General features: G+C 41.9%; 2 protein-coding genes across 4 annotated transcripts; one reads left to right on the forward strand and one right to left on the reverse strand.

Moving 5' to 3' along the window:
* Window positions 1-3782: 3782 nt before the first annotated feature.
* On the forward strand, window positions 3783-8023 carry HSPA5 (heat shock protein family A (Hsp70) member 5). Its single transcript, XM_003407736.4, has 9 exons — window positions 3783-3905; window positions 3989-4208; window positions 4299-4530; window positions 4956-5093; window positions 5406-5518; window positions 5614-6004; window positions 6105-6342; window positions 6600-6767; window positions 7116-8023. The coding sequence occupies exons 2-9, from the start codon at window positions 4087-4089 to the stop codon at window positions 7676-7678; spliced, it is 1965 nt and encodes a 654-aa protein (XP_003407784.2). The 5' UTR covers window positions 3783-3905; window positions 3989-4086; the 3' UTR covers window positions 7679-8023.
* A 1925-nt stretch (window positions 8024-9948) lies between these two features.
* On the reverse strand, window positions 9949-27446 carry RABEPK (Rab9 effector protein with kelch motifs). Of its 3 annotated transcripts, none has more exons than XM_003407737.4 (8): window positions 27386-27446; window positions 26176-26240; window positions 21784-21941; window positions 18902-19054; window positions 15060-15221; window positions 12375-12524; window positions 10541-10690; window positions 9949-10267 (listed from the first exon to the last, which is right to left on the reverse strand). In XM_003407737.4, exons 2-8 carry the CDS (start codon window positions 26226-26228, stop codon window positions 9969-9971), a joined length of 1125 nt encoding a protein of 374 aa, XP_003407785.1. In that variant the 5' UTR covers window positions 26229-26240; window positions 27386-27446; the 3' UTR covers window positions 9949-9968. The 3 variants fall into 3 exon arrangements, with proteins under 3 accessions (XP_003407785.1, XP_010585932.1, XP_010585933.1); XM_010587630.3 differs by lacking the exon at window positions 27386-27446 and adding an exon at window positions 27081-27190; XM_010587631.2 differs by lacking the exon at window positions 15060-15221.
* Window positions 27447-27666: the final 220 nt, after the last annotated feature.

Below are 27666 nucleotides of genomic sequence, written 5' to 3' on the forward strand. Positions count from 1 at the left end.
GCCTTGTAAGGAGGCAGAATTATATTCACTTTACAGACTACTAAATAGAGCCTCTGGGAGGTTAAGTGACTTGGCCTAAGTCACATAGCTAGTGACAGAACTCAAACTCACATACCGTTTTTCTCCTTCCAAAGGCCATAATATTTCCCCTTTCACTCTATCTGACACAGAGTGCCCTCCTCAGTGCTTTCCAACAACAACAGAAATATGTGAAGAATAGAAAATGCATTATATGTTACTTTTTCTTTTGTGTGTGGGGAAGCAAAAGTTCTTTTTTAATTATAGAATTCACTTTTAAAAATTGAAAACGAAAAAGGTGATTTACACAAAAAACAATGATTTATACCAAGTATTGTTCCTAGTTCAGGTATTAGGGAGACACTTTTATTTTACTCCAATGTTGTTTAGTGAAGGTTAAGGAAGTTAATTAATTATTCCCAGTCCCTTAATAAAATAAACATCTACATGATCAACACAAGAGAATAAATATAGCACTTCTAAAAACATTTCCAAAAATCTTTGTCAGATTCAAAGTAATCATCAAATTCTTTTTATTTCCCATTGAAAGAAATATTTGAAAATTGACTCTCAAGTGGTGGTTTACTTCAAGAGCTCCTAAAATTTCTTTTCATTGTATATTTCTGTTATTGACATTACCACTACTCTACAACTTTCAACATGCTTTCACATAGAACATCTCATCTGATTTTTGAAACAACCCAGTAAGATAGGCAGGACAGAAACCTCTGCTGTTTAATAGATGAAGAAACTAAGGTTTGGGAGGTTGGTTTTTTTCAAAGTCATATGTCCTTCTATCTTCTACCTGAATGTTCCCTCCAACAAGCCTTGTAGTAAGATCTCAATTATCTGGGTCTCAATATTCAATTTTTAATTACATACGTTCTTTTCCTTCCTGTTGTATGCCTTTCGATTATTTATTAATTCCTCTTTCAGAAAGGAAGACTTAGAAGCTAAGTCATATTCATTCCTAATCAGTCCTAACTCTTTTCAGCTTTCTGAGATCAGATGGGAAGCGGAAATCTATTTTCTTACGCATAGGAGCACAAGTGAAATGAACTGGCTTAAATTACTGGATAAAATCTACATTTGCCTCTTGCCTATTATCAAAATATTCATAAAATATATAATTACTCTATATCCTAAAACAAAATATAAGTCCTATAAACCCAAAGGAGCCCTGGTGGCACAGTGGTTAAGAGCTCAGCTGCTAACCAAAAGATCAGCAGTTTGAATCTACCAGCCGCTCCTTGGAAACCCTATGGGACAGTTCTGCTCTGTCCTACAGGGTCACTATGAGTTGGAATGAACTTGACAGGCAACAGGTTTGGTTTTTTTTTTTTTTTTAAATAAACCCAAAACTCAAGATGACAACTTAGACAATACAAGTTAAAAATCAAACTGCCAACACTCAAATCCTGGCTCCACATCTCCTCAGCTGTGTGACCTCCTGGTCAAGTTTCTTTATCACTTGGGGCTTCAGATTCCTCAGCTCTAAAGTAGGTATAAAAAAACACATTCACTAGGATTAAAATAGATAATGCACATATGGTGTTTGGTACAGTATCTGGTACTTGGTTAAGTATTGATAACTTGGCACTGATATTATTATAGGCACTTAACATTTAGTAAACTAGGTTTGCCTACGCATTTCCCTGTTCAATCCATTTCTATACTTTATATGAGAAACATATTAATGATCACACTTTGGAATATTTAGCATAAAATACTTGGTTTTAAACAAATGTTGCAACCACCAACACAATCTTCTTTGGAAGTTCACCAGATATCACTTTTATGGATTTAGAAAGAGAGTTCCAAAAGGTTACCACAATCAATTAAGGGTGAGGGTGAAACTGAGAGCTTTGTTTTTCAATGGAAATGAACTTCAATATATACATAAAATTTGCTTGAAATGACATGAACTTTTAATGTGGCCAAACTGTGATTTCTACCTTGATACTGGGCTGATGCAACCCAAAGGGTCAGTGTTGTGGTGGTATTACAAGCCCTGACGAGATGGATGATGCAACCACTATAGTAAGAATGGAGTCAACTCTGAGTCACCAGCATAAACTTTGAGGAGCACTAAAGGAGAAGGGAAAATTCTTGAGAACTGACTCATCATCTTAGTGAACTGTGTGTGAGATGTTTCAGTGCAATATGGACACTGTATTGCAAGTACCCATGAGTATCAAGGGTACATTAAGATGCCCAACATAGTGGGAAAAATATTGGGGTCATCAGTTCCTCACTATGATAATGCCCCTAGTATTTTCTGTAAGAATCTCAAAAATTTTATATCAGAGCTTTGGCCTACTTATAGTAGGTTATTCAAAAACATTTGTTGAATGAATGAATAGAACGAATGAGGAAGTTAAACGCACTGGCTATGGATTTAAGCAGATCTGGATATCAATCCGATTTAACTTTAACCCGTTATTAATCTTTTTCTGTCTCAGTTTTCTCAACTGCAAAATGGGAAATGCCTACCAAGTACTTAATGGTAAAGGCCAAACAAATCAGAAATAGCACATAGAACAATGCTTGGAATATGTTCTTGTTGCGTGCCATGGAGTCAATTCCTACTCATAGCAACCCTATAGGACAGAGTAGAGCTGGCCCACAGGGTTTTCAAGGCTGTGAACCTTTATGGGAGCAGACTGCCACATCTTTCTCCTGTGGATCAGTTGGTGGGTTCCAACCGCCACCTTTTATTAGCAGCTGAGTGCTTTAACCACTGTACCACCAAGACTTCTGCTCGGAATATTGTAAGCCTTTAAGTAAACAGTAGCCTCTTATTTCTTGCTGAAGGATGTTATACAAGAACAAGACACTATCAAGACTCCTTTTGTCTGTCAAATGCTTTTAGCACAATCAGACCTTTTCCAGAAGAATGAAGAGAGTTAAGACATCAAAAACAAGGGATGAGGAAGACCTTGTAAATGATACCCGGAACCACAAAAGGAAAGGATGGGTAAGGGAGAAGGGGTTACAAGCTATTAAGAGTGATATATCCAGGGTGGGGGCGGATAGCTTTAATAAGCTCTTTTTTTTTCTGGAGAGCGCTACCATAGTGGGGACTCAGGGCATGGAGGCAACTACTTTGGCCAGGTCGGTGCTGTGACTTACCGTGGGGCAGAGCAATTTTGAAAGGCCTGGTATAGACAAAGATACTGGGCAGGGGTAAAGCGAACATACAACTTTCTGAGAGGAGCCGTTATTAGCGGCCAGACAGAGCCCAGACCAGGATACGATGATCAACACTCTGGACCCGGCAGTGGCTGTGAAGGACAGAAGCACTGGACTGTTCTGATGTGAACCCAACATCTACCCTGAGACCCCGCAGTCTAGGACAAGATTGAGGCGGGGGAGAGGAGGGGACCTTTTGCGGCTTCTAGCTGAGACGGAGGAGCGGAGAGAGGGCAGCGGAAGAGGGAAGGCCTCAAGGCTCATAGCCCCGGGGGATCCCGCACTCCGGACAATCGCCTATCCCCTGGGGCCCAGCGTAAAGGCGGGACCTCAGCGGCGGAAACGGCCCTAGAGTGAGAGGTCGCGCGAGGGACAGGCAGCTGTTGAGCCAATGGTTCCCGCTCAGGGGGCGGATATTGCCGCCCATTGATGGTTAGTGGAGAGACATGCGGCCAATGAAACTGCCCAGGAGGCGTAACAGTGACGTTAATTGCGGAGGAGGCCGCTTCGAATCGGCGGTGGCCAGCTTAGTAGCCTGGGCCAATCAGCGGCCTCCAACGAGCAGCGCCTTCGCCAATCGGCGGCCTCCACGACAGGGCTGGGGGGAGGGTATATAAGGGGAGTCGGCGACGGCGCCGTCGACGCCGACCGAGACATCACTGACTGACCGATTTGGGTGTTTTGAGAGTGCCGGGGTAAGCGCCGCGGCCTTCTTCTCCAGCCTTATCTTTCGCTTCGGCACCTACGCCTCCTCACCTCAGGCTCCGGTCTTTTTCAGGTCGGTAATTCTCGTGCGCTTCCGTGCTGCGCCCTGTGAGTGAATTGCCAGCGACGTCCTGCCTGCCTGCTGACCGACTGGCCGACTGCGCCGGCAGAATGAAACTCTCCCTGGTGGCGGCGGTGATGCTGCTCCTCGGCGCGGCTCATGCCGAGGAGGAGGACAAGAAGGAGGACGTGGGCACGGTGGTCGGCATCGACCTGGGGACTACTTACTCCTGGTAAGTAGAATTTGTGGAAGGAGAGAATGGGGTGTGGCCTCCTGGGGTGGTGTGAGAAGTGCGGTGCTGATTTTGGTCGTTTTCCGTCAGCGTCGGGGTGTTCAAGAACGGCCGCGTGGAGATTATCGCCAACGATCAGGGCAACCGCATCACGCCGTCTTATGTGGCTTTCACCCCGGAAGGGGAGCGTTTAATCGGCGATGCAGCCAAGAACCAGCTAACTTCCAACCCTGAGAACACGGTCTTCGACGCCAAGCGGCTCATTGGCCGCACTTGGAACGACCCTTCTGTGCAGCAGGACATCAAGTTCTTGCCTTTCAAGGTCCGACCAGCTTTTTCTTTTTCGGAGAGAGGCTAGGAGGTGGTGGTGGTGGTGAAGAAGTAACTGAGGAAGTGTTGAGACAGCAAAAAAGGTCATAAAAACGGTCTATACAACTTTAAAACGACTTTTCTCGACAGTGTTCTTTAGTCCTTGAAGTTTTAATTAGTATGTTACAAAACATAAAACAGAGTAGTAGGGAAACAAAAAGAATTTAACACACATCTGTGTCTACAAAGTTTGAGACAGGTTAAAACTGAATACGTTTGTCTCTGTGGCACCTACCTAGGCTCTTTAGTAATCCTGGTCAATTTTCAGCTCCAAGATAAATCACACTATGAGGGGAGGAAATGAGTGTCAGACAGTCCTCTTTTTAGGGTTCAGAATGTCTTTGGTCTGTGTCTTAAAATTGTTGTTCTTTAAAATAGGTGGTTGAAAAGAAAACTAAACCATACATTCAAGTTGACATTGGAGGTGGGCAAACAAAGACCTTTGCTCCTGAAGAAATTTCTGCCATGGTTCTCACTAAAATGAAGGAAACTGCTGAGGCTTATTTGGGAAAAAAGGTAAATACTTCTAGAACAGTGTTAGGATTCCCTCCCCTCTTGGTTGACTGTTATGTATAGATGCCGTCATGATTTTAATATTTTTTGAATGACATCATTCAGGAAATATTTTCTGAATTACTGTATGCCAGACATTTTTCATGTGTAATCATTTAGTGCTTTCAGTTACGTGTTTAGAAATAAATGTAATTTCATACCCATCTTGGAAATAAACTAGCTTAGAGACTAAATTGATGGTTTATTTGTAATTTAAATAAAGGTTAAACCATCATGTGACAAGATATACCTAATAATCTTGTGTTACTTTCTTAGGTTACCCATGCAGTTGTTACTGTACCAGCCTATTTCAATGATGCCCAGCGCCAAGCAACCAAAGATGCTGGAACTATTGCTGGACTGAATGTTATGAGGATCATCAATGAGCCGTAAGTATTAAATTCATGGGTGTGGCATGTTTACCAAATCAAAGAAACGTGAACTTGACTAAGCATTTTTCTTTTTCCTTTTATCCACCTAACAGTACAGCAGCTGCTATTGCTTATGGCCTGGATAAGAGGGAGGGTGAGAAGAACATCCTGGTGTTTGACCTGGGTGGTGGAACCTTCGATGTGTCTCTTCTCACCATTGACAATGGTGTCTTTGAAGTCGTGGCCACTAACGGAGACACTCATCTGGGTGGAGAAGACTTCGATCAGCGTGTCATGGAACACTTCATCAAGCTGTATAAAAAGAAGACTGGCAAAGATGTTAGGAAAGACAACAGAGCTGTGCAGAAACTCAGGCGTGAGGTAGAAAAGGCCAAACGGGCCCTGTCTTCTCAGCATCAGGCAAGAATTGAAATTGAGTCTTTCTATGAAGGAGAAGACTTCTCTGAAACCCTAACTCGGGCCAAATTTGAAGAGTTAAACATGGTATGTTGTTTTTTTCTTTGCTAATGAGGATTAGTTATACTCTGAATTTAGGACAGTGCATCCAGGTGTCACAGGTATCATATTGTGTCTCTTTTTCTAGGACCTGTTCCGTTCTACCATGAAGCCTGTCCAGAAAGTGTTGGAGGATGCTGATTTGAAGAAGTCTGATATTGATGAAATTGTTCTTGTTGGTGGTTCTACCCGAATCCCGAAGATTCAACAACTGGTTAAAGAGTTCTTCAATGGCAAAGAGCCATCCCGAGGCATAAACCCAGATGAGGCTGTGGCATATGGTGCTGCTGTCCAGGCTGGTGTACTGTCTGGTGATCAAGATACAGGTAGGTCAATGTCACAGCATGTTCCATAATGGCTTCAGCAGCAATAGAATGTGAGCAGCTTGTCCAAGGTTACGTAGCTAGTAAAAACCTGTGGCAATCTTGGGAGACTTTACCTTACTGTGTGTATTGCACTGCCTCTAACACATAACCGAGTGGCAAAGAGATGGTGAACTCTTACACAGTTCATAGGGAGGTTGCTTAGTAGTGCTCCTTTGATTCTTGAATTAGAGCTTATCTTGGTTAACTTATTTTTGCAGGTGATCTGGTGCTGCTTGATGTATGTCCCCTTACACTTGGTATTGAAACTGTGGGAGGTGTCATGACCAAACTGATCCCAAGAAACACTGTGGTACCCACAAAGAAGTCTCAAATCTTTTCTACAGCTTCTGACAATCAGCCAACTGTTACAATCAAGGTCTATGAAGGTAATTACTTACATTTGTTAATACCGTGGTATACTTTAGAAAACATGATTTCTTTAATATACTGTACTGAAATGGCTAGGAAAGTATCTGCTAATTTTAGGTGAGGGTCTTACTTTGATTAGTGTGGGGTTTTGTGGTCAGCACTGAAATCTTCTCATTAAAAGTAACTTCTGAGTTGGCTTAGAATATAAGAATGAGATGAAATTCAGTTAAGTCCCAGTTGGTGCTTCTCGTAGTCTAGTAAGACCGAGCCACTTCTAGCTTGATATAGAGTGTCCTTGCCTCCTATACACTGTCAGGATTCAGATCTACCAATGTTTGTCAATAACAAGATTTTGTAACTTCTAGGTGAACGACCCCTGACGAAAGACAATCATCTTCTGGGTACATTTGATCTGACTGGAATTCCACCTGCTCCCCGTGGGGTCCCACAGATTGAGGTCACTTTTGAGATAGATGTGAATGGCATTCTTCGAGTGACAGCTGAAGACAAGGGTACAGGGAACAAAAATAAGATCACAATTACCAATGACCAAAATCGTCTGACACCTGAAGAAATTGAAAGGATGGTTAATGATGCTGAGAAGTTTGCTGAGGAGGACAAAAAGCTCAAGGAGCGAATTGATACTAGAAATGAATTGGAAAGTTATGCCTATTCTCTAAAGAATCAGATTGGAGATAAAGAAAAGCTGGGGGGTAAACTTTCTTCGGAAGATAAGGAAACCATGGAAAAAGCTGTAGAGGAAAAGATTGAATGGCTGGAAAGTCACCAAGATGCTGACATTGAAGACTTCAAAGCTAAAAAGAAGGAGCTAGAAGAAATTGTTCAGCCAATTATCAGCAAACTCTATGGAAGTGCAGGCCCTCCCCCAACTGGCGAAGATGAAACAGCAGACAAAGATGAGTTGTAGACACTGTTCTGCTAGTGCTGTAATATTGTAAATACTGGACTCAGGAACTTTCGTTAGGAGAAAATTGAGAGAACTTAAGTCTCGAATGTAATTGGAATCTTCACCTCTGAGTGGAGTTGAAAATGCTATAGCCTAAATGGCTGTTTACTGCTTTTCATTAGCAGTTGCTCACATGTCTTGGGGTGGGGGGAGAGAAGGAATTGGCAATCTTAAAACACTGGGTAAAAAACAATGGGTTGGGAGTGTGCTCACCTCGGAAATGTTCTATTTAACAATTGGGTCATGTACATCTGGTGTAGGAACTTTTTTCTACCATAAGTGACACCAATAAATGTTTGTTATTTACACTCGTCTAATTTTTGTGATAAGCTTTCATTAGGTTATCTATTTTAGGAATATAGCCAAAATGTAAGGTTATATTTTTTTTTGGAGGGGGTGGTAGATGCTTGGGACACTTGGGGATGGGATAAGGAAACATTTCTATTCGATACTTTAAAAGGCTTTGCCTGTCCTTGCGGAGGGGAGGTTCATCCACATCCTTACTTAGGCAAGGACTGTTTCACGGTGTCCATAAGTACTTTTCTGAAACCATTTGAAATTTTCTTTCTCCTTAAAACTCATTCTGGTGGCCTTCTATTTATAGCTGCTTGAATTCTTCTGTCTTAAGAATTGGTGGAGTGATTGCCCATGTTAACTTGACGTGTTGTCAGGTGCTGTGGAGTAGCTTCTGACTCAGTAACCCTACATTCAACAGAGCAGTGCCCTGTCCTGTGCCATCCTCATAATCGTTTGCTATGTTTGAGCCTATTGTGGAGCCACTGTGTTAATCCATCTTGTTGAGGGTGTTCTTTTTTGCTGACCCTCTACTAAGCATGATGTCCTCCAGCAACTGGTGACTGGTCCCTTCTGATAACATGCCCAAAGTACATGAGATGAAGTCTTGCCATCTTCATTTCTAAGGAGCACTCTGGCTGTATTTCCAAGACACATGTGTTCATTCTGGCAGTTCATGGTATATTCAATATTTTTTGTCAATGCTGTAATTCAAAGGCATTGATTTCACTGTCCAACTTTTGCATGCATATGAAAAAAACCCCCAAAGATCCGTTGCCATCGAGTTGATTTTGACTCATAGTGACCCTATAGAACACAGTAGAGCTGCCCCATATGGTTTCCAAGGACTACCTGGTAGATTCAAACTGCTGACCTTTTGGTTAGCAGCTGTAGCTCTTAACCACTATGCCAGGAGAATTTTTGCATGCATATGAAGCGATTGAAAATACCATTGCTTGGGTCAGGTGCTCCTTAGTCCTCAAAGTGACATCTTTGGTTTTTAACACTTTAAAGGAGGTCTTTTGCAGCAGATTTGCGTAATGTGCAATATGTACTGGGATTTATAATTTTAGGATGTTGTGTATTTTCAACCCTAGTTGTCAGAGTCTTTATCACTGGAATTTCATTGGTGGTAGTGGGGGGGACCCAGGATGATAACCATGAAACTACACTAAACCCCACTACAATTTTGGATTAAAGGCAGAGGTTTATATAAAAACAGGTTTATGATTACTTGGGTTGGCTTCCTAAGGAAGGGTGGTATAGGTGAGTCACTATGATCAGTGAAGGTTAGGCTATCGGATGGTAACTTGAAATCTGATATTGCCTGAGGGGTGGATACTACTTCATAGATAAATTTGATAAAGATGGTAGAATTGGGACCTAACACCAAGTTTGTCTTAATCTGAGGCCTGGACCTCTGTCTTACTGCCACAAAAGCATTTGGGCACCTGGAGCTTAGAACATTAGGTCTTCAGGCCAAGCTTAATACAAATAAAATTAACCTGACTGCCTTGTGCCCTGGGGCAGTGGGGTTGGCTTGGAAATGCAAAGGGCAGCCTTCAGCCCTATCTCCAATGACTGTCATTACCTTGTACCAAGACTCTGCACCTCTTTCTGAAGAGCAGATACTGAATATTAAAAAGATAGACTTCAACCTGCAAATGTCCACTCCCTGATTTCTCCATCTTCTGTTGTATCTAGCAATTGTGATTCTGCAACCTTTTGGTGATCGGTGTTCATAACAATCACACCTAGGTTGTATTGCTAGTAAAGCCCTTTAGATAAAGATCTTTTTTTCACTGGGCTATCCAGTTTATTTCTACACCTACCAAAGTGGATAAGAATAATATGGATAGATAGTCCAGAAAATATTTCAAAGGTATAAAACAGCTGAAGTGTCATTTAACTTTTCTGAAAGTAATTGATGCTTAAAAGTAATAAAACGTGGGTTTTATTAGTCAACTACAGTTACAATACAATCATCATAGATTTCTCCTTCTGTATTCATGCCACCAAACACAAAACAGAGGAGTATGTCAGCCTGTGATGTCAGTATGTCACTTTCCTGTGAGTCATCACTTTGGATCACTCCTTTGTCAGCAAAATCTTTTTCAGCTTCACAGTTCAGAGGAACAGAATTTGAATCTTCCTTTTCAGAAGATGTCACTGGCCATGGAATGATACACATGGAATGGTCCAATCGTCCAGGGGGTAGAAAAGTATCAAATTTAAGCAAAGTCCAAAGCTGCTTTTCTATGTTGGGGAAAAAGAAAACAAAGGTTTCATATTAAGAACCTTCCAGAAATGCTCAGTGATTTATTGTATCAGCTGAACTTTAACAGAAACAGAGGACCAAAGGAAAAAAGACTAACAGCAATATCACTGCTTTGATGATGTCATTCCCTACAAATCTGGCTATTCCTTTGGATTTGGATGTAGAGGGGCCAGTTTCAAAAACCAAACCAACTATCATTTCTAATCTGAGTGGTCACATTTGTTTGAAGATCCAAGGTGATACTTGCTTACCTATGTGGTATTGGTACATTGTGTCCAGTGCTCCTGTGGGAGCCATTCCTCCAAAGATATACACATGTTTCCCCACAGCCACAGCTGAATGGGCAGCACAGCCTGTGGGAGCAGCCCCAGTGGGACTTAGCTTCTGCCACCTCATGTCACCTGCCAAGAGAAAGGAAGTGTTTTGGCACAACATGGGCTAAAATGTGGTTTCAAACTTATCTTGTCAACTCTGCTGTAGCTTGCAAACCAGAGATAATACAGCAAGGTTTAGTGTGCAAAAGAATTACCTGGGGGAGCTTGAAATTCTAATTTGGTAATTCACAGAGGGAGGGGCTAAGTAACCTATAGTTCTAACAAGCATTCCAGGTGATTCCGAAGTAGGTAGAGCACACTGAAAAATGTGCTGTAATCTTTGTTGACCATCACCATTAACTGCTCTGAAACCCATAAGTGAGATTCTCTGTGTGTGTGTGGGTGGGTGGGTGTGCGCCCACACACATGCACACGCTTGTTTTAATACGAAAGCTTCCTTAGAAAGCAACTTTGTGGAATGCTGGCTGTACAACATTAAATACCTTACTTCACTTAATTGTCATAAGAGCCTTATGAAATTGCTATTACTTCTGCCTGCCTGCTTTCTTACAGATGAGGAAACTGAGGATTAGAGAGGGAGAGACTTGTCCTGCGATGCCACAGTTAGTAAGTGGCAGGGCTAGAATTGTACCTAAGTCTGACTCCAAAGCCTGTATTCTCTACACCATAAATGTGCTGCTTCAGTGACTACTCCCAATCTATTTTTGCAGGGAATGAGGCAGGATATCATTGGATTTTAGGTTTAGAGAACTACTTGGGTAGGCAAGAAAAACAGCTAGGAAGTAGTTCCTCAGCACAAGAGAAAAAAACTTTACTTTCTAAAAAGAAACATTATAACCCCATTGTTGGTGTAGGTTTTGCTGTGTATATTTTCGCTAAAAAAAAAAATTACACAAAAACATATATTTGACTGCCTGCAAGGAACATTTCATTGAAGATAGTTTCCATTTGTATTGGCAAGGAGGGAGCCCAGCATCGCAGAGGTGGAAGGGAGGATCACCCAGTCCAGCCAAAATTCTCGCCAATGTAGGAATCCCAGCCAGCATCACCTGGCCTAAGATGTCACCAAGCCAGAGAATCCACCGCTTGGCAAGGTACCACAGCAGTTCCCTGTGCCTTATGACCACTATTCCAATTTCTGAAGTCTGCAGCACTGTAGGACGTGCTCATTTGTTCATTCATCTGTCTACTCACTCATCCGAAAGACATGTACTTACCATCTATCTGCCAGACATTGTGCTAAGTGCAGGAAATACACTGGGGAACAAAAAAGACAAAGTCCTGTCTTAATGGAGCTCAGTCTGAAGGGCTGACAGATACTGAGTCCAGGCCCTACAGGGCACATTAGTCCTTCAGTGATGATTCTCATGTTATCCCTAACCCTCCTCTTCCCCAGTATTTTCAACCATGTTTGGCATGCAATTCTAGTCACCAATCTCAAAACACACTCTAGTAGTTATCCATGTTCCTCACAGCTCATGCCTGAAAGAAATCCACTTGGAGAATACAAAGAATAATGGATATTAAAGACAAGTTGTTGGGATAATCAAAGATAATGCTTGGACACATAGCAGGTGCTCATGAAATGTCTGCATTTATTGCTATTATTATTATTATTCAGGCCACACTTGACAGAACCCAGTGAAGAAATCTACAACCTTGTCAAGTTACCCACACCTATAAGCGTGGCTATATTCTATCAGAGCACATTCCATTTAATTTTAAGCTGATAAGCCCCTACTTTACCTACTTATATCAATACAATGGAGATCATCATAGAATTTGTCCCCTGCTAAGCCTCCATGGATGAAGAGCTTTGTCCCTGCTGCCACCATCACATGACCATGCCGGGGCGATGGGGGTTTTCCAAGTGTCTCTGGCTGTGACCAGGTCAGAGTATCTAGAAAAGTAAATTCATTGGCATTAGATGGCAAAGCCATGAAGCAAGAACATGAGAAATACATCCAAGCTTCTTTACCACTTGTCAGCAGAGGTGCTCCAAGCAGGAAGGGACTTTGCCGTCATTCGCTCAAACTCACCAACCCAATCCAGGCTTCCCTCCACAGCCTCTATAGCCTGGACAGCCTCTGCTTGGACACTTCCAGGGCTGGAGAGCTTATTTATTAACAGGCCTGCCCCTTCTTCTGGGCATTAGGAAGTCATTCCTTGCTTTGAATTAAAGAAGACCTCCCTTCAGCTTCAACCTACAACCGCCCCAAAGTTAAAAAGAATGAGTAGCCGTCATCTGTAACGGGCGTTTAGTTTTCCTTTTTAAAAGGATAATGTCTTTAATTGCTTTGTTAAAAGAATAAGGGGGGGGGGGAAGAATGAGAAAAAAATAGGTAACTATTAAAGTTAACAAGACTGCCACTGGGTTAGGGTTAGGGTTAGGTAATGGTTGGAACGAGGGCTTTGAAGTTTGAAATCTGGTTCTCTGACTAAATAACTATGTGGCCTTAGGCCAGTTTTTCTATAAACTGTATTTTCTACAGCTATAAAATGGGGATACAACAATACCTGAAAATACCTGCCTCTAAGGATTGAGGTGTAGATTAAAGGAGATAACACATGAACAAAGGTATTCAATAGATGAATTATTAATATTGCTATTATTCTAACAGTGCATTCTACTGTAGGCAGCTCTTCATATCTTCAAAGTTGTACATGTACAGAATTCTGGTAAATCAATGAATCATTTCAACATACCAGAAAAGTTTTAAAGGAGTGCTGCAAAAACTATTTGAGACAAAGACCTTCTAAACAATAAACAATTTACCTTTGAATTACCATTTATGACATGCCTGTTGGTTGTTCAAGGAGGCCTCCCCCCTCCATGTTCCAAGGAATACAATTTAAAATAATCTGAAAAGGTTTATACATAAATATATTTATCATAATGTTGTTGGTAATAGAGAAGAGTTGGAAATAGCGTAGGTCCAACAACAGGTTATCGGTACAGACACAATGAAATAGTATGCATTTATTAAAAACGTTAGTTTAGACTTTGTGATCGTATGAGGAAATGCTTAAATGAAAAATGTAAGATACAATTATTACGTATGGGATTATCTCTGCTATGTTAAAAAAAAAAGACTGGAAACGCTCTGAGATGTCAGTAATAAGCCCTGGTGGTGCAGTGGTTAAGCGTTTGGCTTCTAATCAAAAGGTCAGCAGCTCAAATCCACCAGCCGCTCCTTGGAAACCCTATGGGGAAGTCCTGTCGTGTCCTATACGGTCATGATGACTTGGAATTGACTCATCGGCAACAGGTTCATTTTTTTTTATGTATCTGTCTATACATGTATATACACACACACGTACAAACATATACATACACACATATTTATTTACTTCTTCCTTATAGTTTCATATATTTAAAGCCACTATCATCTAAATTTTTTTTCTTTTAATAATTTTTATTGAGCTTTAAGTGAACGTTTACAAATCAAGTCAGTCTGTCACATATAAGCTTATATACACCTTACTCCACACTCCCACTTACTCTCCCCCTAATGAGTCAGCCCTTCCAGTCTCTCCTTTCGTGACCGTTTTGCCAGTTTCTAACCCCCTCTATCCTCCCATCTCCCCTCCAGGCAGGAGATGCCAACACAGTCTCAAGTGTCCACCTGATGCAAGTAGCTCACTCTACATTAGCCTCTCTCTCCAACCCATTGTCCAGTCCCTTCCGTGTCTGATGAGTTGTCTTCGGGAATGGTTCCTGTCCATCTAAATTTTTTTAAAAACTGCTTTAGAAGAACCACAAAGTTCATTCTTTCTAGAGAGAGAAGAGTTTGACTGTGAAGTGTCTTAATTCTTCCAATTTTATACTGCAAGTATGAAATTTTGCTTAATGCATTTCCTCAAGACAAGTTGCATTTTACTGCAAAACAAATGAAAAGCATTTTTGTCAGATATTTTTTATAAAACATTATTTATAAATGCCCACTAGTAAGAGAAGGAGCCCTGGTGGTGCAGTGGTTAAGAGTTCGGCTGCTAACCAAAAGGTGGGCAGTTCGAATCTACCAGCTGCTCCTTGGAAACCCTATGGAGCAGTTCTACTCTGTCCTACAGGGTCGTTATCAGCAGGAATCCACTCAACAGCAATGGGTTTGGTTGGTTTTTAACAGTGTTTACCTCTGTCTGGGGAGCGGAAAGGAAAGGCTAAAAGGAAAACTTTTACTTTATAAACTTCATTGTTTAAACGTTTTAAAAATTTGATCATTTATACCTTTCTTAAATGCAAATTTTTTTTTTAATGTAAATTTTACTGTGTGAGGGAAGGTATCAGCCAAGGCATGTATCAAAGAAGTCTAGAATTGAGACACTCAATCAGGGTTTCATTTTCTAACCTCTGCTTCCTGCACCAAGTAAGCCACAAGCCAGTTGGCCCTGACCAGGTTAAAGTGGCAGCCCCAAGGTGCCTGCCAGTCCATACTTGCGTCAAACACGTGCAGCTTCACATCCTGTACAGGCTGGGCGCCTCTCTCTCCCCCTCCAAAGACATACAGCTGGTTTCCGATGGCTGCTGATGATGTGTGGAATGTTCTTGGGGATGGTGGGGGGCTGGTTACCTCTGGCGTGGTCCAGGTCCTGGTTTCTGGTCCAGAAGGAAGGCAAACACCTAAAACATCTGGGCTCAGAAGCCTCTGACCTTGACGCTGGGGCCGGGTAGGGTCACCTTCCAAACCCCAATCCCTAAGCCGTATCAAAGTCCCCAAGGTTGAAAAGCCACAGGTACAATTAAGAATGTGGTCAATCTGTTTTCAGAGGCCTTCAAGCACCCTTTCTAAACCCTCTTCCACTTTGCTGACTACCCTGCCCCAGGCCCATTCAGAAGAGTCCAACATCTTCTAAAAAAATTCATTCCCACTAGAAGCCACAGGCCAAATTTCCCAGGATATGTAGTCATTAACACAAAAGCAGGCAATGTTATTGCAGTTTTAAGCAAATAAGTGCTCAATAAATAGTAGCTTCCTCATTTTAGAGATAAGGAAACTAAAGATAGATTAGGTCACTTCTATTATAAGGTGTTACGGCTAGTAAACAGCTGAGATTGGTTTCAAACCCTGTTTTGATAACAGCAAGATCTCTGTATTTTCCATTCATCTGACCTGAGAATAAAATTTCACCAGCCGAATAGGCATATAGAAGATTATTTCTTCTAAGAATGAAACACAAATTGTTGAGATGGCATATATTTGCTAAGTATATTTTCATCACAACTAAAAACAAAAAAAGAATGAAGAATTTTATGGAAACAGATACTTTTATTGAGCACTTTCCTTGTACTGAATCATGTCCTGAGAACTCTTCCATCCTCACTATCCTCACTCACCCCTGGGAGTTGAGGGGCAAGTATTCCCATTTTGCAGATGAGAGAACTAAAGCTCAGAAAAATTATATCCTTTCCTCTGGGTCTCATTGCTGTGAGTAGCAGAGTAGAAATTTGGACTCATATCTCTTCAACTCCCATATTCACTATACCACACCACATCAGGAATTACTTCTTGCCTAGGAAGTTCTGTGTCTTACATATAGGTCTTCACTGGATGTACAAAGTGTCACATGAAGCATTTATACTATGTGTGGAACTCAAATACCTACCTGGAGATGAAACAAGTCTCAGTCTATATCTAAAACAAAATATAATCGTTTCTCTAGCTACAGATCTTGGAGAGCTTTTGGACCTTACGGGGGGTACCCAGGGTCAGAAGATCTTGGGTTTGTGTTGCTGCCAAGTCAAACACCAGCACAAATAACCACAAAGGAGTTCTAAGCCCTTTGAGGGATTTGCCTTAATAACACAAGTGACTAACGATTTCACTTACATTTTTCCTATTTCTTAGGCATGGGGTCAAACTATACTTTTTAGGAGAGAAAAAGAATCTAGTGGAAAATCAATTCCTTTGACAGAGGTTTCCAAATTTTCACTGTCTATATTTTATTCAAATGGATGCCATCACTGAAAATCAAAAGGGCAGGATCCCAGAGCTGATTTCCATTTGCTGAGCCATAAGCGTATCAGCCACAATGACTAATGATTACTGGACATTAACTATGTGCCAGACAGGCAATAAACAAATAAATCAAATTAATAGATACTTTTAAATACTATGAAGAAATTTAAACACCCGACACATAGGAAAATTCATTTCTATCTCCTGAAGGACCAATTGTCAAGCAAATGTATTGCTGCAATGAGTTCTGACACCAACTACCTGGAGTTAGGCTAAACTTCACAGGTTACAGGCGTAGTCCACAAGACTTTTCTCACTTCAGACAACAGCTGTAAGTTAAGGGGTTCCCAAACCACCTTCACTTCTGACCAGCTGGCTACAAATTGGGGAGTTCTCATTAGCTCCCTCAGGTTTGATAATTTATAGAACAGCTCATAGAACTCAAGAAAGCGTTATACTTACGTTTACAGTTTTTTTTTTTTGTAGCAAAATGATACAAATCAGAACCAGCCAAAGGCGAGACCCATAGGATGAGGTCTGGGCGGGTCTGAAATGGGAAGCTTCCATTGTCCTCTCTCAGTGGAGTTAGGATGTGTCACCCTCCGAACACCTCGATGTGTAACAATACACAATATTGCCAACCATAGAAGCTCCCCCAAGCTTTCATGTCCAAAGCCTTTTTGGGGTTTCCTTATGTGGGCTTGGTTGATTAAATCATAAGTCACATAACTGAACTCGATCTCCAGCCCTCTCTCTTCTTCCTCAGGTCGGCTGATGTCAAAACTCCAACTCTAATCATGTGGTTGGTCTTTCCAACATTGCCAGCTAAATTCCTTATCTCAAAGGTTTAGAGGTTACCTTCCAGGAACTGGGGATGACAAAGACCAGTCAAATTCTTTACTACACAATTGTTGGTAGAGGGAACTGGTCAAGAGTTGACTGACATGTGAAAAATCTCCAAGTTATTAGTAATTAACAAAATGCATATTTAAACAAATAGATGATTTTTTTTTGCCTATCAAATTTTCAAAGTGTTTAAAAATGATAGATCCAATGCTAGCCAAGGCAGAGTGAAACAAGCACTATCAAACACAGCTAGAGAGGGAATAAATTGGAAAAATCTTTCTGGAGAGCAACTTGGTAGCATGTACCAAAAACCTTAAAAAGGTTCATAATATTTTACCTAGTCTTTTTAATTTGGAGCATGAATTCTAAGAGAATAATTTGAAATACAGTCAGTGACTTCCGAACAATCATGTTCACGGCTTTGTTATTCACAACGGTAAATATTTGAAAACCTAAATGTCCAACTATAGGGGAATTATGGTATCATTATAAAATAGAGTAGTATACAGCCATAAAAAATGGTGTTCAAAGTATTGTTAATAGAAAGTAACTTCTGTAGTAACTACGAAATTGAAGGGAAAAGGGCACAAAACTGCATTTAGAGTATGCTCTCAGGCTGGTTAAAATACAGAGAAAAGACAGAAAGGAAGTACAAAGAAATGCTGTCAATAGCCTTAGCATAGTAGAATTGTAGATGACTTTTGTCTACTTATTTATACTTTACAAATATTTTACAATGAATATAAATTATATTTACAAAGAGAAGACAAAAACAAACTTTTTAAAATGACAACAAAGTAAGCCCACTTCCCAAACGTGGTTTAGCAATATCATCTCAGTAGTAACTACTAGTCCCCAAATTGCTTCTTTATTTTATGATAAAATTCTCTGTAAGACAAGAACCTTGCATTCTCCTGGCTTAATAAAAAACATACCAAGAAAATCTGGGTCAGGGTTTCTCAACCTCAGTATTTATTGACATTTTAGATTAAATCATTTGGTGGCTGACTTGTGTGTTCTAGGATTTTTAGTAGCATCCCTGGCCTATACCCACTAGGTGCCAGTATTATCCCTCCAGATGTGACAACCCAAAATGTCTCCAGATATTGCCAAAAGTCCCCTGGGGGGCAAAATTGTCTCTGTTTGAAAACGACTGATCTAGATGACTTGGGTTCGAGCTTGGCTCAGTCACTGACTCCTTGATAACTTTAAGTAAGTTACATCCCCTTGCTGGACCTGAGTTTTCCATATGACACAGCTGTTCTCTGAAGTCCCTTCCAGCTTTGGTATTTAAGAAGTTGATAACTGTACGTTACCTGAGGCGGGGAGGGGTAAATCTGTTATTCTCAGTTTCTGCTACAAGTTAAAGTTCCTATTTTCGGTGAGGTCGACAAAGTTAATAATCAGTACAATTCACAAATTGGATTGGACTTATTTACTTATTTAGGTAAATAAAATAACTTTAGTTACTTACCAGGATTCAGCACTTGTAGACAATTTCGATTTCCTGACTGATCGGCACCTCCAAACACCCAGATGCTGTCAGGTGTGCAAGAAGGAATGAAGCTGGCATGCTCATACCTGGGCAACAGGCCCTCCCAGGTGGCTAAATCCCATTGGTGTGTACCTAGAAAACATTTCACTCAGTTCCTCAATTGGGGTTGCCTCCTGCTTACAGTGATTGACAAACTTGGGGAGGGTAGTGAGAACAGGGTCAAAAGCATAAATGAACCACCAACCAATCACTTAAAGGGAATGTGGTCAACCTCCAAAAAGTTCCACTTAGTGGGCTATCCGCCCAGTCTATCACCCCTTTTCTATGAAAACAGCCCCACTCTCTAACCACAGGGCCAGATTCCAGAAGACTGTTTGTACTACAACACCTTGACTTTCTAGCCTTAGCTGATTGGGTCAGAGGTGGCCACTTGACCCAAGCTAGGCCAGTTGGGTCCTTCCTCTCAAGCATTTGCAATTCAAACAGATTTCTGGATTTGGATGGTCATCTTACACGATGTGTGGAGAAGCAGAGAAAGCCAAAATACAGAACAGAGAAGAATGAAACAGATCTGCATAAAGAAAGAAAGAGAGAGGGAGGAGACAGAAGGTTTTTGACAGCTTTCCAATACCTGCTTCTACTCTCTCCTGAGGCTGTATTTCTTTCCCTTGGATTCTGTGACACACCCTTGTATCTGTATAAATACATTCCCCTTTTTTGCTGGTTTAATTTGGTTTGTGTTACCTGAAACTAAATGATCTCTGACTAAAACAGGTTCACAGAATAATACTGAACCCATTCATTATTTTAGTTAGCAAGGCACTTACACAGGACTTTAAGGGCATTATCTTGTTAGATCATTATAAATGCCAAGTGAAGCAGGTTATTATTCCTATTTTACAGGACAGTGAGGCTCAGACAGTTTAGATGGTTTGGCCAGGATCACAGAGCTAGCAATAGGTGGCAATAAAGATGTAACTGAACTATATAGTGAGTTCTTGAAGAGTGGTGGGGACTGTTGCAAATTGAAGAATGACAGCCCCACTGATAGGTGGCAGCTACCACTCAGTTCTAAATCATCGTGGCCATATGTCAGATCTTCCAAAATCATCAAGAGAAGCCAAACCATTTCAATATTTATGTTGAAGCCTTCTGCACATTTAGTTGGCAGATTAAAACAGTAGCAACGTTATATGAATGTATCTAACAAAACATGCATGTGGGTCACCAGTTTTCAACTTCTGCTCTGGTGTGTAGTACACAGTAGTCACTCATTCATTTGTTCATTCATTCATTCATCAAAATACTTATAAAGCACCTATTCTGTGCCAGGTGCTGTGGTAGTAGTTAGGGATACAATGATAAGGAAAATAACCAGTTTCCCATTTTCAAGAAGCTTATACTTTTGTGGGGCAAACAGACAAGAAACAATCACGTGCAATAAGGGGAATAAGGATGGGAAAGTACAGGGTACTACAGAAATACAGCCATGTCCTGTATAACTTCCCTTTGGGCAATGTTGAACTGCATATACGGCCGTGGTCCCATACAGCTTTACTAAGTAAATACAGTATACACAGCTTAGTATATATACGGTTAAGTATATACACTGGACCCAAGAAGAAAGGGGCAGAGGAAGGAAGAAGGGAAAAAGGAGGGCGGGCAGGGAGTCCTGTGCAAATGTGGGGACAAGTTCATTGAAGGTCAGTGAACCTTGACAAGTCAGACTGAGTGGCTCCCTTACTCAGCAGAACCTCTGCAGCTGCTCTTCTGAATTGAGTTAGTGCAGCCGTGTTCCAGCAGGATGCGCAGTTTGGGAAGATGCGCATACTAGGGAACCGACCAAGAGGCAGGGGCAGCCAAAGGACTTAGGAAAGGGCATAGAGTGGGGGATCTGGGGCCAGAAAAGAGGAATCAGAGAGGTACCTGGAGAAGCCACTGAACTTGGGGAACTAGGAACAGAGGCAGAGGCTGAGGAAACATATATACTTTGCTGAGTAGTATGGTGTTCATACAACATCCAAATCACTTAACGTCTTATTTTATAGGACATTAAGCAATGCATGACTGTATAGGGCAGGGATGCCTAAACTATCCTAGGAGTATCAGGGAAAACTTCCCCATGAAAATGACATTTAATCTGGGATATGAAAGATGAATAGTGTACAGATGATAAGGAAAGTGCTTTCCAGGCACAGGGAACAGTATGTAAAGGCTTGAAGGACAAAGAGTACAAAGTGTGGTGTTCAAGGAACTGAAGGGTATTCAGTGTAGCAATTGAGAGTTGGGAACAGCCCAGAAATGATGTTGGGGGAGGTTTCAAACAAGGGAGTGACACAGTCTCATTTGTATTTCAGATAATACCCTCTGGCTAAATATGGATATTTGACTATATTGGCAGTAAACTTGGATTCAGGAAGAGAAGTGAGGATGCTATGGCAGTCTAGCTGAGAGATAATGGTGGCTTAGCCTATGGCAATAGCAGTGGAAGTGGTCAGACATAAATGAAGATAATACATATTCAGGACTTGGTGATGAATTACATGTGTGGATGAGGGAGAGAGGGGAAGTCATCAATGTTGCCCAGAGAAATATTTGATGAATGAATGCGTGGATGGCCAGGGCTCCATACACAGGCTCTTCCCCTCAAATCCAGGAGGTATCAGTGTGGTGGATGTGCTCCAGGATGTCAGCTGAGACCTTAGGGTCCTGTGAGTGATATGCATTTTTTTAGAGGAAAACCCTGCTGTCTGGTCTGAGCTGACGTTCTTGGGAATGCTCTAGTCATGGCGAGCAGCACAAAGCCCTGCTCTCTGGCCACAGGGTGCAAGCTCCATCACTCCCACCACTCCTAGTCTTACCCAGATCCATGGCATGCACATCCGAGAAGCTCCTGTTTGGATTTGCTCCCCCAACAATGAAGACTTTCCCTCTCTTGGCATCACCAACTGGGGGTAAATATGAGCAGCTATGGCCAACTCGAGCACAAGGGCTGTCTCCAGGGGGAGTTAAGGTGTACCTGCCAAAGGAAGGATATGTTCAGGAGGCCTGAGCATAGACCAAATCCAACAGTGTGTTCTTTCCATTCCTCATAAAATTCACCAGAATGAAGGATTTTACCCATATACAGACACTCATCCATTTGCACAGAATCTTTGGCTTTTCAAGTTTGTCACTACTTTCATTTCACAGTAATCAGTGGGGCTGGATTGGGCTCGTAATTGTCCCCATTTTCTAAACAGGGAAACTAAGACCCAGAAATGTTCAATGGCATGTCCAGGGGTAGGATAGTGGTTATCAGGGAAACTAAGACCCAGAAATGTTCAATGGCATGTCCAGGGGTAGGATAGTGGTTATCAGGGAAACTAAGACCCAGAAATGTTCAATGGCATGTCCAGGGGTAGGATAGTGGTTATAAGCATGGTTTGTGAATTCAGATAGGCCTGGTTCAAGTCCCAGCTCAGCTACTGTCTACATGTGTAAACTTTTGGAAGTCACTTCTAATCTTTCTGAACCTTAAAAAAAACAAAAAAACCCAGCGCCATCGAGTTGATTCTGACTCATAGCGACCCTATAGGACAGAGTAAAACTGCCCCATAGAGTTTCCAAGGAGCGCCTGGCGGATTCTGAACCTTAGCTTCCTCATTTCTAAAGTGAGGATGGCAATAATTCTTACCTAAAAAAGTGGTTGTAAAAACTAAGACTGATAACAGTGGATGGCAGGACTCAGTGAGTGGTGACTGGAGCTTTATGTGCACTCATATAGAGACCCCAAGGCCCTTGTCAATAGCCAGAGATGCTTCTCCCTGTCAATAAATAATCTCTTGAATTTATCGATTTTAAAAGTCTTTCCAGATTATTCAAAAAGTTCAATGAGATAGAAAGGCAAAGCTAGGACTCTGAAGAATAAAATACAGCATCTATTTATTCCTCTCTCTGAAGTTACTCTCAATGCTGATTGAGAGCTTCCTGATGGGAAAAGAAAATTCCCTAGCCATTTTCCAAGTCCTGTCACATTTGGGAGCCCTGGTGGTGCAGTGGTTAAGAGCTACGGCTGCTAACCAAAAGGTCAGCAGTTTGAATCCACCAGCTGCTCCTTGGAAACACTTTGGGCAGTTCTACTCTGTTCTATAGGGTCGCTATGAGTCAGAATTGACTGGATGGCAACGGATTTGGTTTTGTCTTATTTGACCTCTCTGGCATTTTGTACTCCTGACCCCTCGCTCCTTCCTGTACCTTTCTCCTTACCTGGCTTCCCCACACCCTTCTGTTTTAGTTTTCTATATACCTTTCTAGCTCCTCTTTCTGTTGTCTTCTCTGACTCCTTTCCTGTCAGTCTCCTCCTAACTCTCAGCGTCCTTGGAATTCTCTTCTCTTTTCTTCAGTCTATGTTTGGTTACCTGATCAATTTTACCTATACTGAGGGCTTCAATTACCACTCATCTATATACTTATCATTGATTTCCAATTCTCTATTTCTTGTCCAGGTCTCACTCCTTATATCCAAACTCACATATCCGATTACCACCTGAATAACTGTTAACAATGTACCAGGCATGCTGCTAACTATGCTTAGTCGACACAAAACCCCTTTGAGGATAGTACTATTACCATCATGGAATTTCACAACTGAGGAATTAGGGCTTTGAAATGTTAAATAACAAAACCACGAGAAGAGAACCATCTAGATACATGGTGAACAAGACAAAAAAGTCCATGCTTTCACGGCCCTTGCTGAATCTCTGGTAAGAGAGATATTAAACAGATAATTTCACAAATTACCTGTCTCATTTCACTTGTGCTATAAAGGAGAACAGGATATGTATAGTATGAGAATATCTCACAGGGGGATCTTACCCTGTAAGGAGAGGTGAGGTGGTGGTGGTGGGGTGGTCAGAGAAGGCTTCCTGAAGAAGCACCATTTGAACTGAGATCTGAAGTATGAAGAGAAATTAGCTACGCAAAGAGAGGGATAAAAGACAGAGGCAAAAAGTGATTCAGGTAAGGACTAGCATGTACAGTTCGTAAGTGGGATGCTGAAACGCATGCTAAAGGAACAGAAAGAAAACAAAAGAATGAGTGAGAAAATTTGAGGTTGGAAAGACAGGCAGGAATAGATTATGCAGGGCCCAGTGGGTCACTTTAAGGAGCTTGGTTTTATCCTAAGATCATGGGGGTGGCATGAAGGGTTTTTTTTTTTTAGCTATTTTTATTGTTGTAAAAATAGAGGCAACAAAACGGATGCCAATTCAACACATTTTGCTGGTACAATTCAATGAAAACAGTTAAATCAAGCATATTGTGCAACCGTCACCAACATCCACTACCATATTTTCCATTCCTGCAGACAAAAATTCAGTGCTAGCTAAACAAACATTCCCCTCTTTCCCCTTCTCTCCCAATCTGGTAACCGCCGTTTAATCTCTATACATTTGCCTATTCTGTTACATATTGGTGAGATCGTAAAATATATATATATACATACATATTTTTTTCTTTTTGTGATTGACTTATTTCACTCTGCATAGTGTATTCAATATTCATCTATGTTGTGGCATGTATCAAGACTTCATTTTCCTTATGGTTGAGTAATATTCCACTGTGTGTATATACCACATTTTGTTTATCCATTCATCTGCTGATGGACATTTCAGTTGTTTTCACCTTTCTGCCATTGTGAAGGCTGCTTGCAGTAAACTTTGGTGTGCATGTGCCTGTTGGTGCCCCTACTTTCATGTATCTTGGGTATATAACTAAGAGTGGCATTGCTCAGTCATATGGCCGTTCTATTTTTAACTTTTCAAGGAACCGTTTTCCACAGAGGCTATGCCATTTTGCATTCCCCTCAGCAAAAGATGAGATTTTTTATATCTCTACATTCTCACCAATATTTGTTATTTTCAACTTTTTTGATCTTAGCCGTACTAGTAGGAGTAAATTAGTATCTCCTTATGGTTTTAGTTGCATCTCCCTAATGGTGGTGCAGTGGTTAAGAGCTTGGCTGCTAACCAAAATATCAGCAGTTTAAATCCACCAGTCACTCCTTGGAAACCCTGTAGGGTAGCTATGAGTTGGAATCCACTCCATAGCAATGGGTTTAGTTCTTCATTTTTTAATACTTCTTTTATAGCATCGGAGCCCTGGTGGCACTATGGTTAAAAGCTATGATTGTTAACCAAAAGGGTGGCAGTTTGAATCCACTAGTCGCTCCTTGGAAACCCCATGGGGCAACTCTACTCTGTCCTAAAGAGTTGTTATAAGTCGGAATCAACTTGATGGCAATGGATTTGGTTTTAAGTTTTTATAGCATCCAGATCTAGTGTAATTTCTGTTCTTATGTTCTTATCTGAGATTAATTACAGTTCTTTTTTGAAAAAGTTCTCTTGTTCCTTGTGAACTCTATTTTTCCTTTTCCTCACCTTTCCCCCTTCCCCATTTTATTATCTTGGTTTCTGTCTTTTACTTTAAAAAAATTTTTTTTGAGTGAAAGTTTACAAATTCAAGTCAGTCTCTCATACAAAAATTTATACACACTTGCTATACACTCCTAATTGCTCTCCCCTTAATGAGACAGCACACTTCCTCCCTCCACTCTTTCTCCTCATGTCCATTCAGCCATGAAGGGGTTTTAAGGTAGGGCAGGTCATGGTCAGATTTGTGTTGGGTACAGAACAAGAATGGATGCAGGGAAATCAGAATGGAGGCTTCCTTCCGTGGTCCTGCAGAAACATTGCCTTCTCTCTACAGCCTTCCCTTAGCCCTGCTTCAGCACTGATCACATTTCATCACACTCATCTGCTTAGTCTGTCTCCCCCAGTACAGAGAGTATTCCCCTCTGCACCTCCAACACCTACACAGCAGCTGCTCACGTCAGGCCAGGGTTAGCTGTTGAGGGTTGGCTGAGCAAGTGGCTGAGAAACACTGAAGCCAGTTTAATCCAAATCCAATTCCCTGAAAATCTTAAAAATTGGTCATATCTTGGGGGAAGTCACTGTGTTGGAGAGGTTGCCAGATGGTCAGTGCTTTCCTCTTCCTGGTAAATGCATTTTAATAAAATCAACATCTGCTCTGTGATAATTATTGCCTCACTAGCTTTCCTCTGAAGACCTTCTCAGACAGTTTGGTTTAATTACCAGAAACTGCAGACAGTTTCATCTCTACTCTTTTTGTTGATGATAAAATATGTTAGTAAACGTCTTATAAATGAGACAAAAACTCATGTTTTTCTGTGTCTGAATCCTTTCCTTACAGACCATGTTGCTTTCCTGGGCTTGTCTCCAGGCTCCAAGACAGGCAGCAGCTTCATGGTGTCCTATGCCTAAAAAAAAAAACAGCACTTTTTAGACATTTACTTTTATCTTCTTCCTAAAACAAAGAACAAACCAGGTCACTCCTCTCCTTAAAACCTTTCTTGTTAAATGTATCAGTTTCATTTGAATAAGCACCAGTAACTTTTTGATAGAATCTCATATTTGGGAGGACAAGTCCTTAACACAACTACAGGAAATGTTTTTTTTTTTAGCTAAAGTTCTCTGTGTATCTGTGCTTCTCATGGGGGAAATGGCACATATCAAAATAAATTTTCAGAGATCACAAGATGTTTATCAAAAACAAAACATTTTAAAAGGCAGAAAAATAGTAAACTCTAGGATAAATCCTGGCCTCAGCATTGCATTCAAGGCCTTCTGGTCTCAACCTTCTTTCCATGGAAACACCTCCATAATCTCTTGCTATATTAAGCTTTTTTCTGTTCCTCTAACATGGCAGCCCCTTCATAACTTGTAATCTGTGCGGCTTCCCCTACTTGCAATCTCCCATCCTCCCTCGTCAACTCCTAGTCAATCTCCAAAGCCTACTTAAAATATCCCCTCCTCAGTGAGGTCTCACTTGATTTGTTACTTTTCCCTTCCACTCCCAAGTTACTTCCTTCTCCTTCTGGGCTCTGAAGGGCTCTAGTAAGCAATCATCATTTCAGGGATCAGTCTAGAGGAGATTCTAGACTACTTTCCGCTATCCTAAATTCCAAGAGGGCTAGGCCTGTCAGATTCAACCAGCTATCTCCAGAACCTACCCACGGGCCAGACAAAGTGTAGAAGAGAGAGAACGATGAATGAATAAAGAAAAGGGATTAATGGACAGACGAATGGACAAGTCTGACCTTCGGCCTAGGCCACTGACCGCCGTCCCCAAGGGCCAGAGGTCAGCCGGTGGGCTTCGCGTGGGCGGAAATCTCCCCCAGCCAACACTTTCCAGACCCATCACCGCAGCGCTTGCGGGGAAGGAGACAGGGTCGCAGGAGAACAGGCTGGCTCCTTTCCGTCCATGTGGCTGGGCCGGAACCGAGGAGCTCCTTCCCAGGCCCTTCCACCGGACCGGGCCCACTCCTCCAAAGGACCCGGCCACCCCTGCCCGGAATCGAGCCAGACCCTCGGCCTGGAGGGCCCCAGCACCGCACCTCCTTACCTGCGGCAGCTTGGCCCAGTTCCGGGCCCTGGCTCCGCCTCCTGGCGGGGGCGGAGTTGAGCCCGCGCCTCTCCCCCAGGCCCGGAAGGCGTCCCGGGCCAACCGCCCCTCAATTCTGTCCCCTCCGCCCGGCCCCAGAGCGAGGGCGCGGCCGTGGAAGGAGATGGGGAAGGGGCGCTACCGGCTTGGCGTGTGCATTTCTGGAGAACCAAACGAGACTGGCCGTCCCTGGTGTCCTCACTCCCCGGCGGAGTAAATAAGCCAGGGCTACTTAGGAACGA

Source organism: Loxodonta africana, chromosome 9 (genome assembly GCF_030014295.1).
Source record: "Loxodonta africana isolate mLoxAfr1 chromosome 9, mLoxAfr1.hap2, whole genome shotgun sequence".
Taxonomy (NCBI): Eukaryota; Metazoa; Chordata; class Mammalia; order Proboscidea; family Elephantidae; genus Loxodonta; species Loxodonta africana.

Bases quoted from the DNA above. Each gene is read 5' to 3' on its own strand.
- HSPA5 (XM_003407736.4), top strand. From the start codon at position 4,087: ATGAAACTCTCCCTGGTGGCGGCGGTGATGCTGCTCCTCGGCGCGGCT. The intron at 5,094-5,405 runs GTAAATACTTCT...TTACTTTCTTAG, and splicing joins AGGCTTATTTGGGAAAAAAG to GTTACCCATGCAGTTGTTAC. The intron at 6,343-6,599 runs GTAGGTCAATGT...TTATTTTTGCAG, and splicing joins GTCTGGTGATCAAGATACAG to GTGATCTGGTGCTGCTTGAT.
- RABEPK (XM_003407737.4), bottom strand. From the start codon at position 26,228: ATGAAGCTGCTGCCTGTCTTGGAGCCTGGAGACAAGCCCAGGAAAGCA. The intron at 19,055-21,783 runs GTAAGACTAGGA...AATGTTTTCTAG, and splicing joins TGTGCATGCCATGGATCTGG to GTACACACCAATGGGATTTA. The intron at 10,268-10,540 runs GTAAGCAAGTAT...TCCCCAACATAG, and splicing joins AATGTACCAATACCACATAG to AAAAGCAGCTTTGGACTTTG.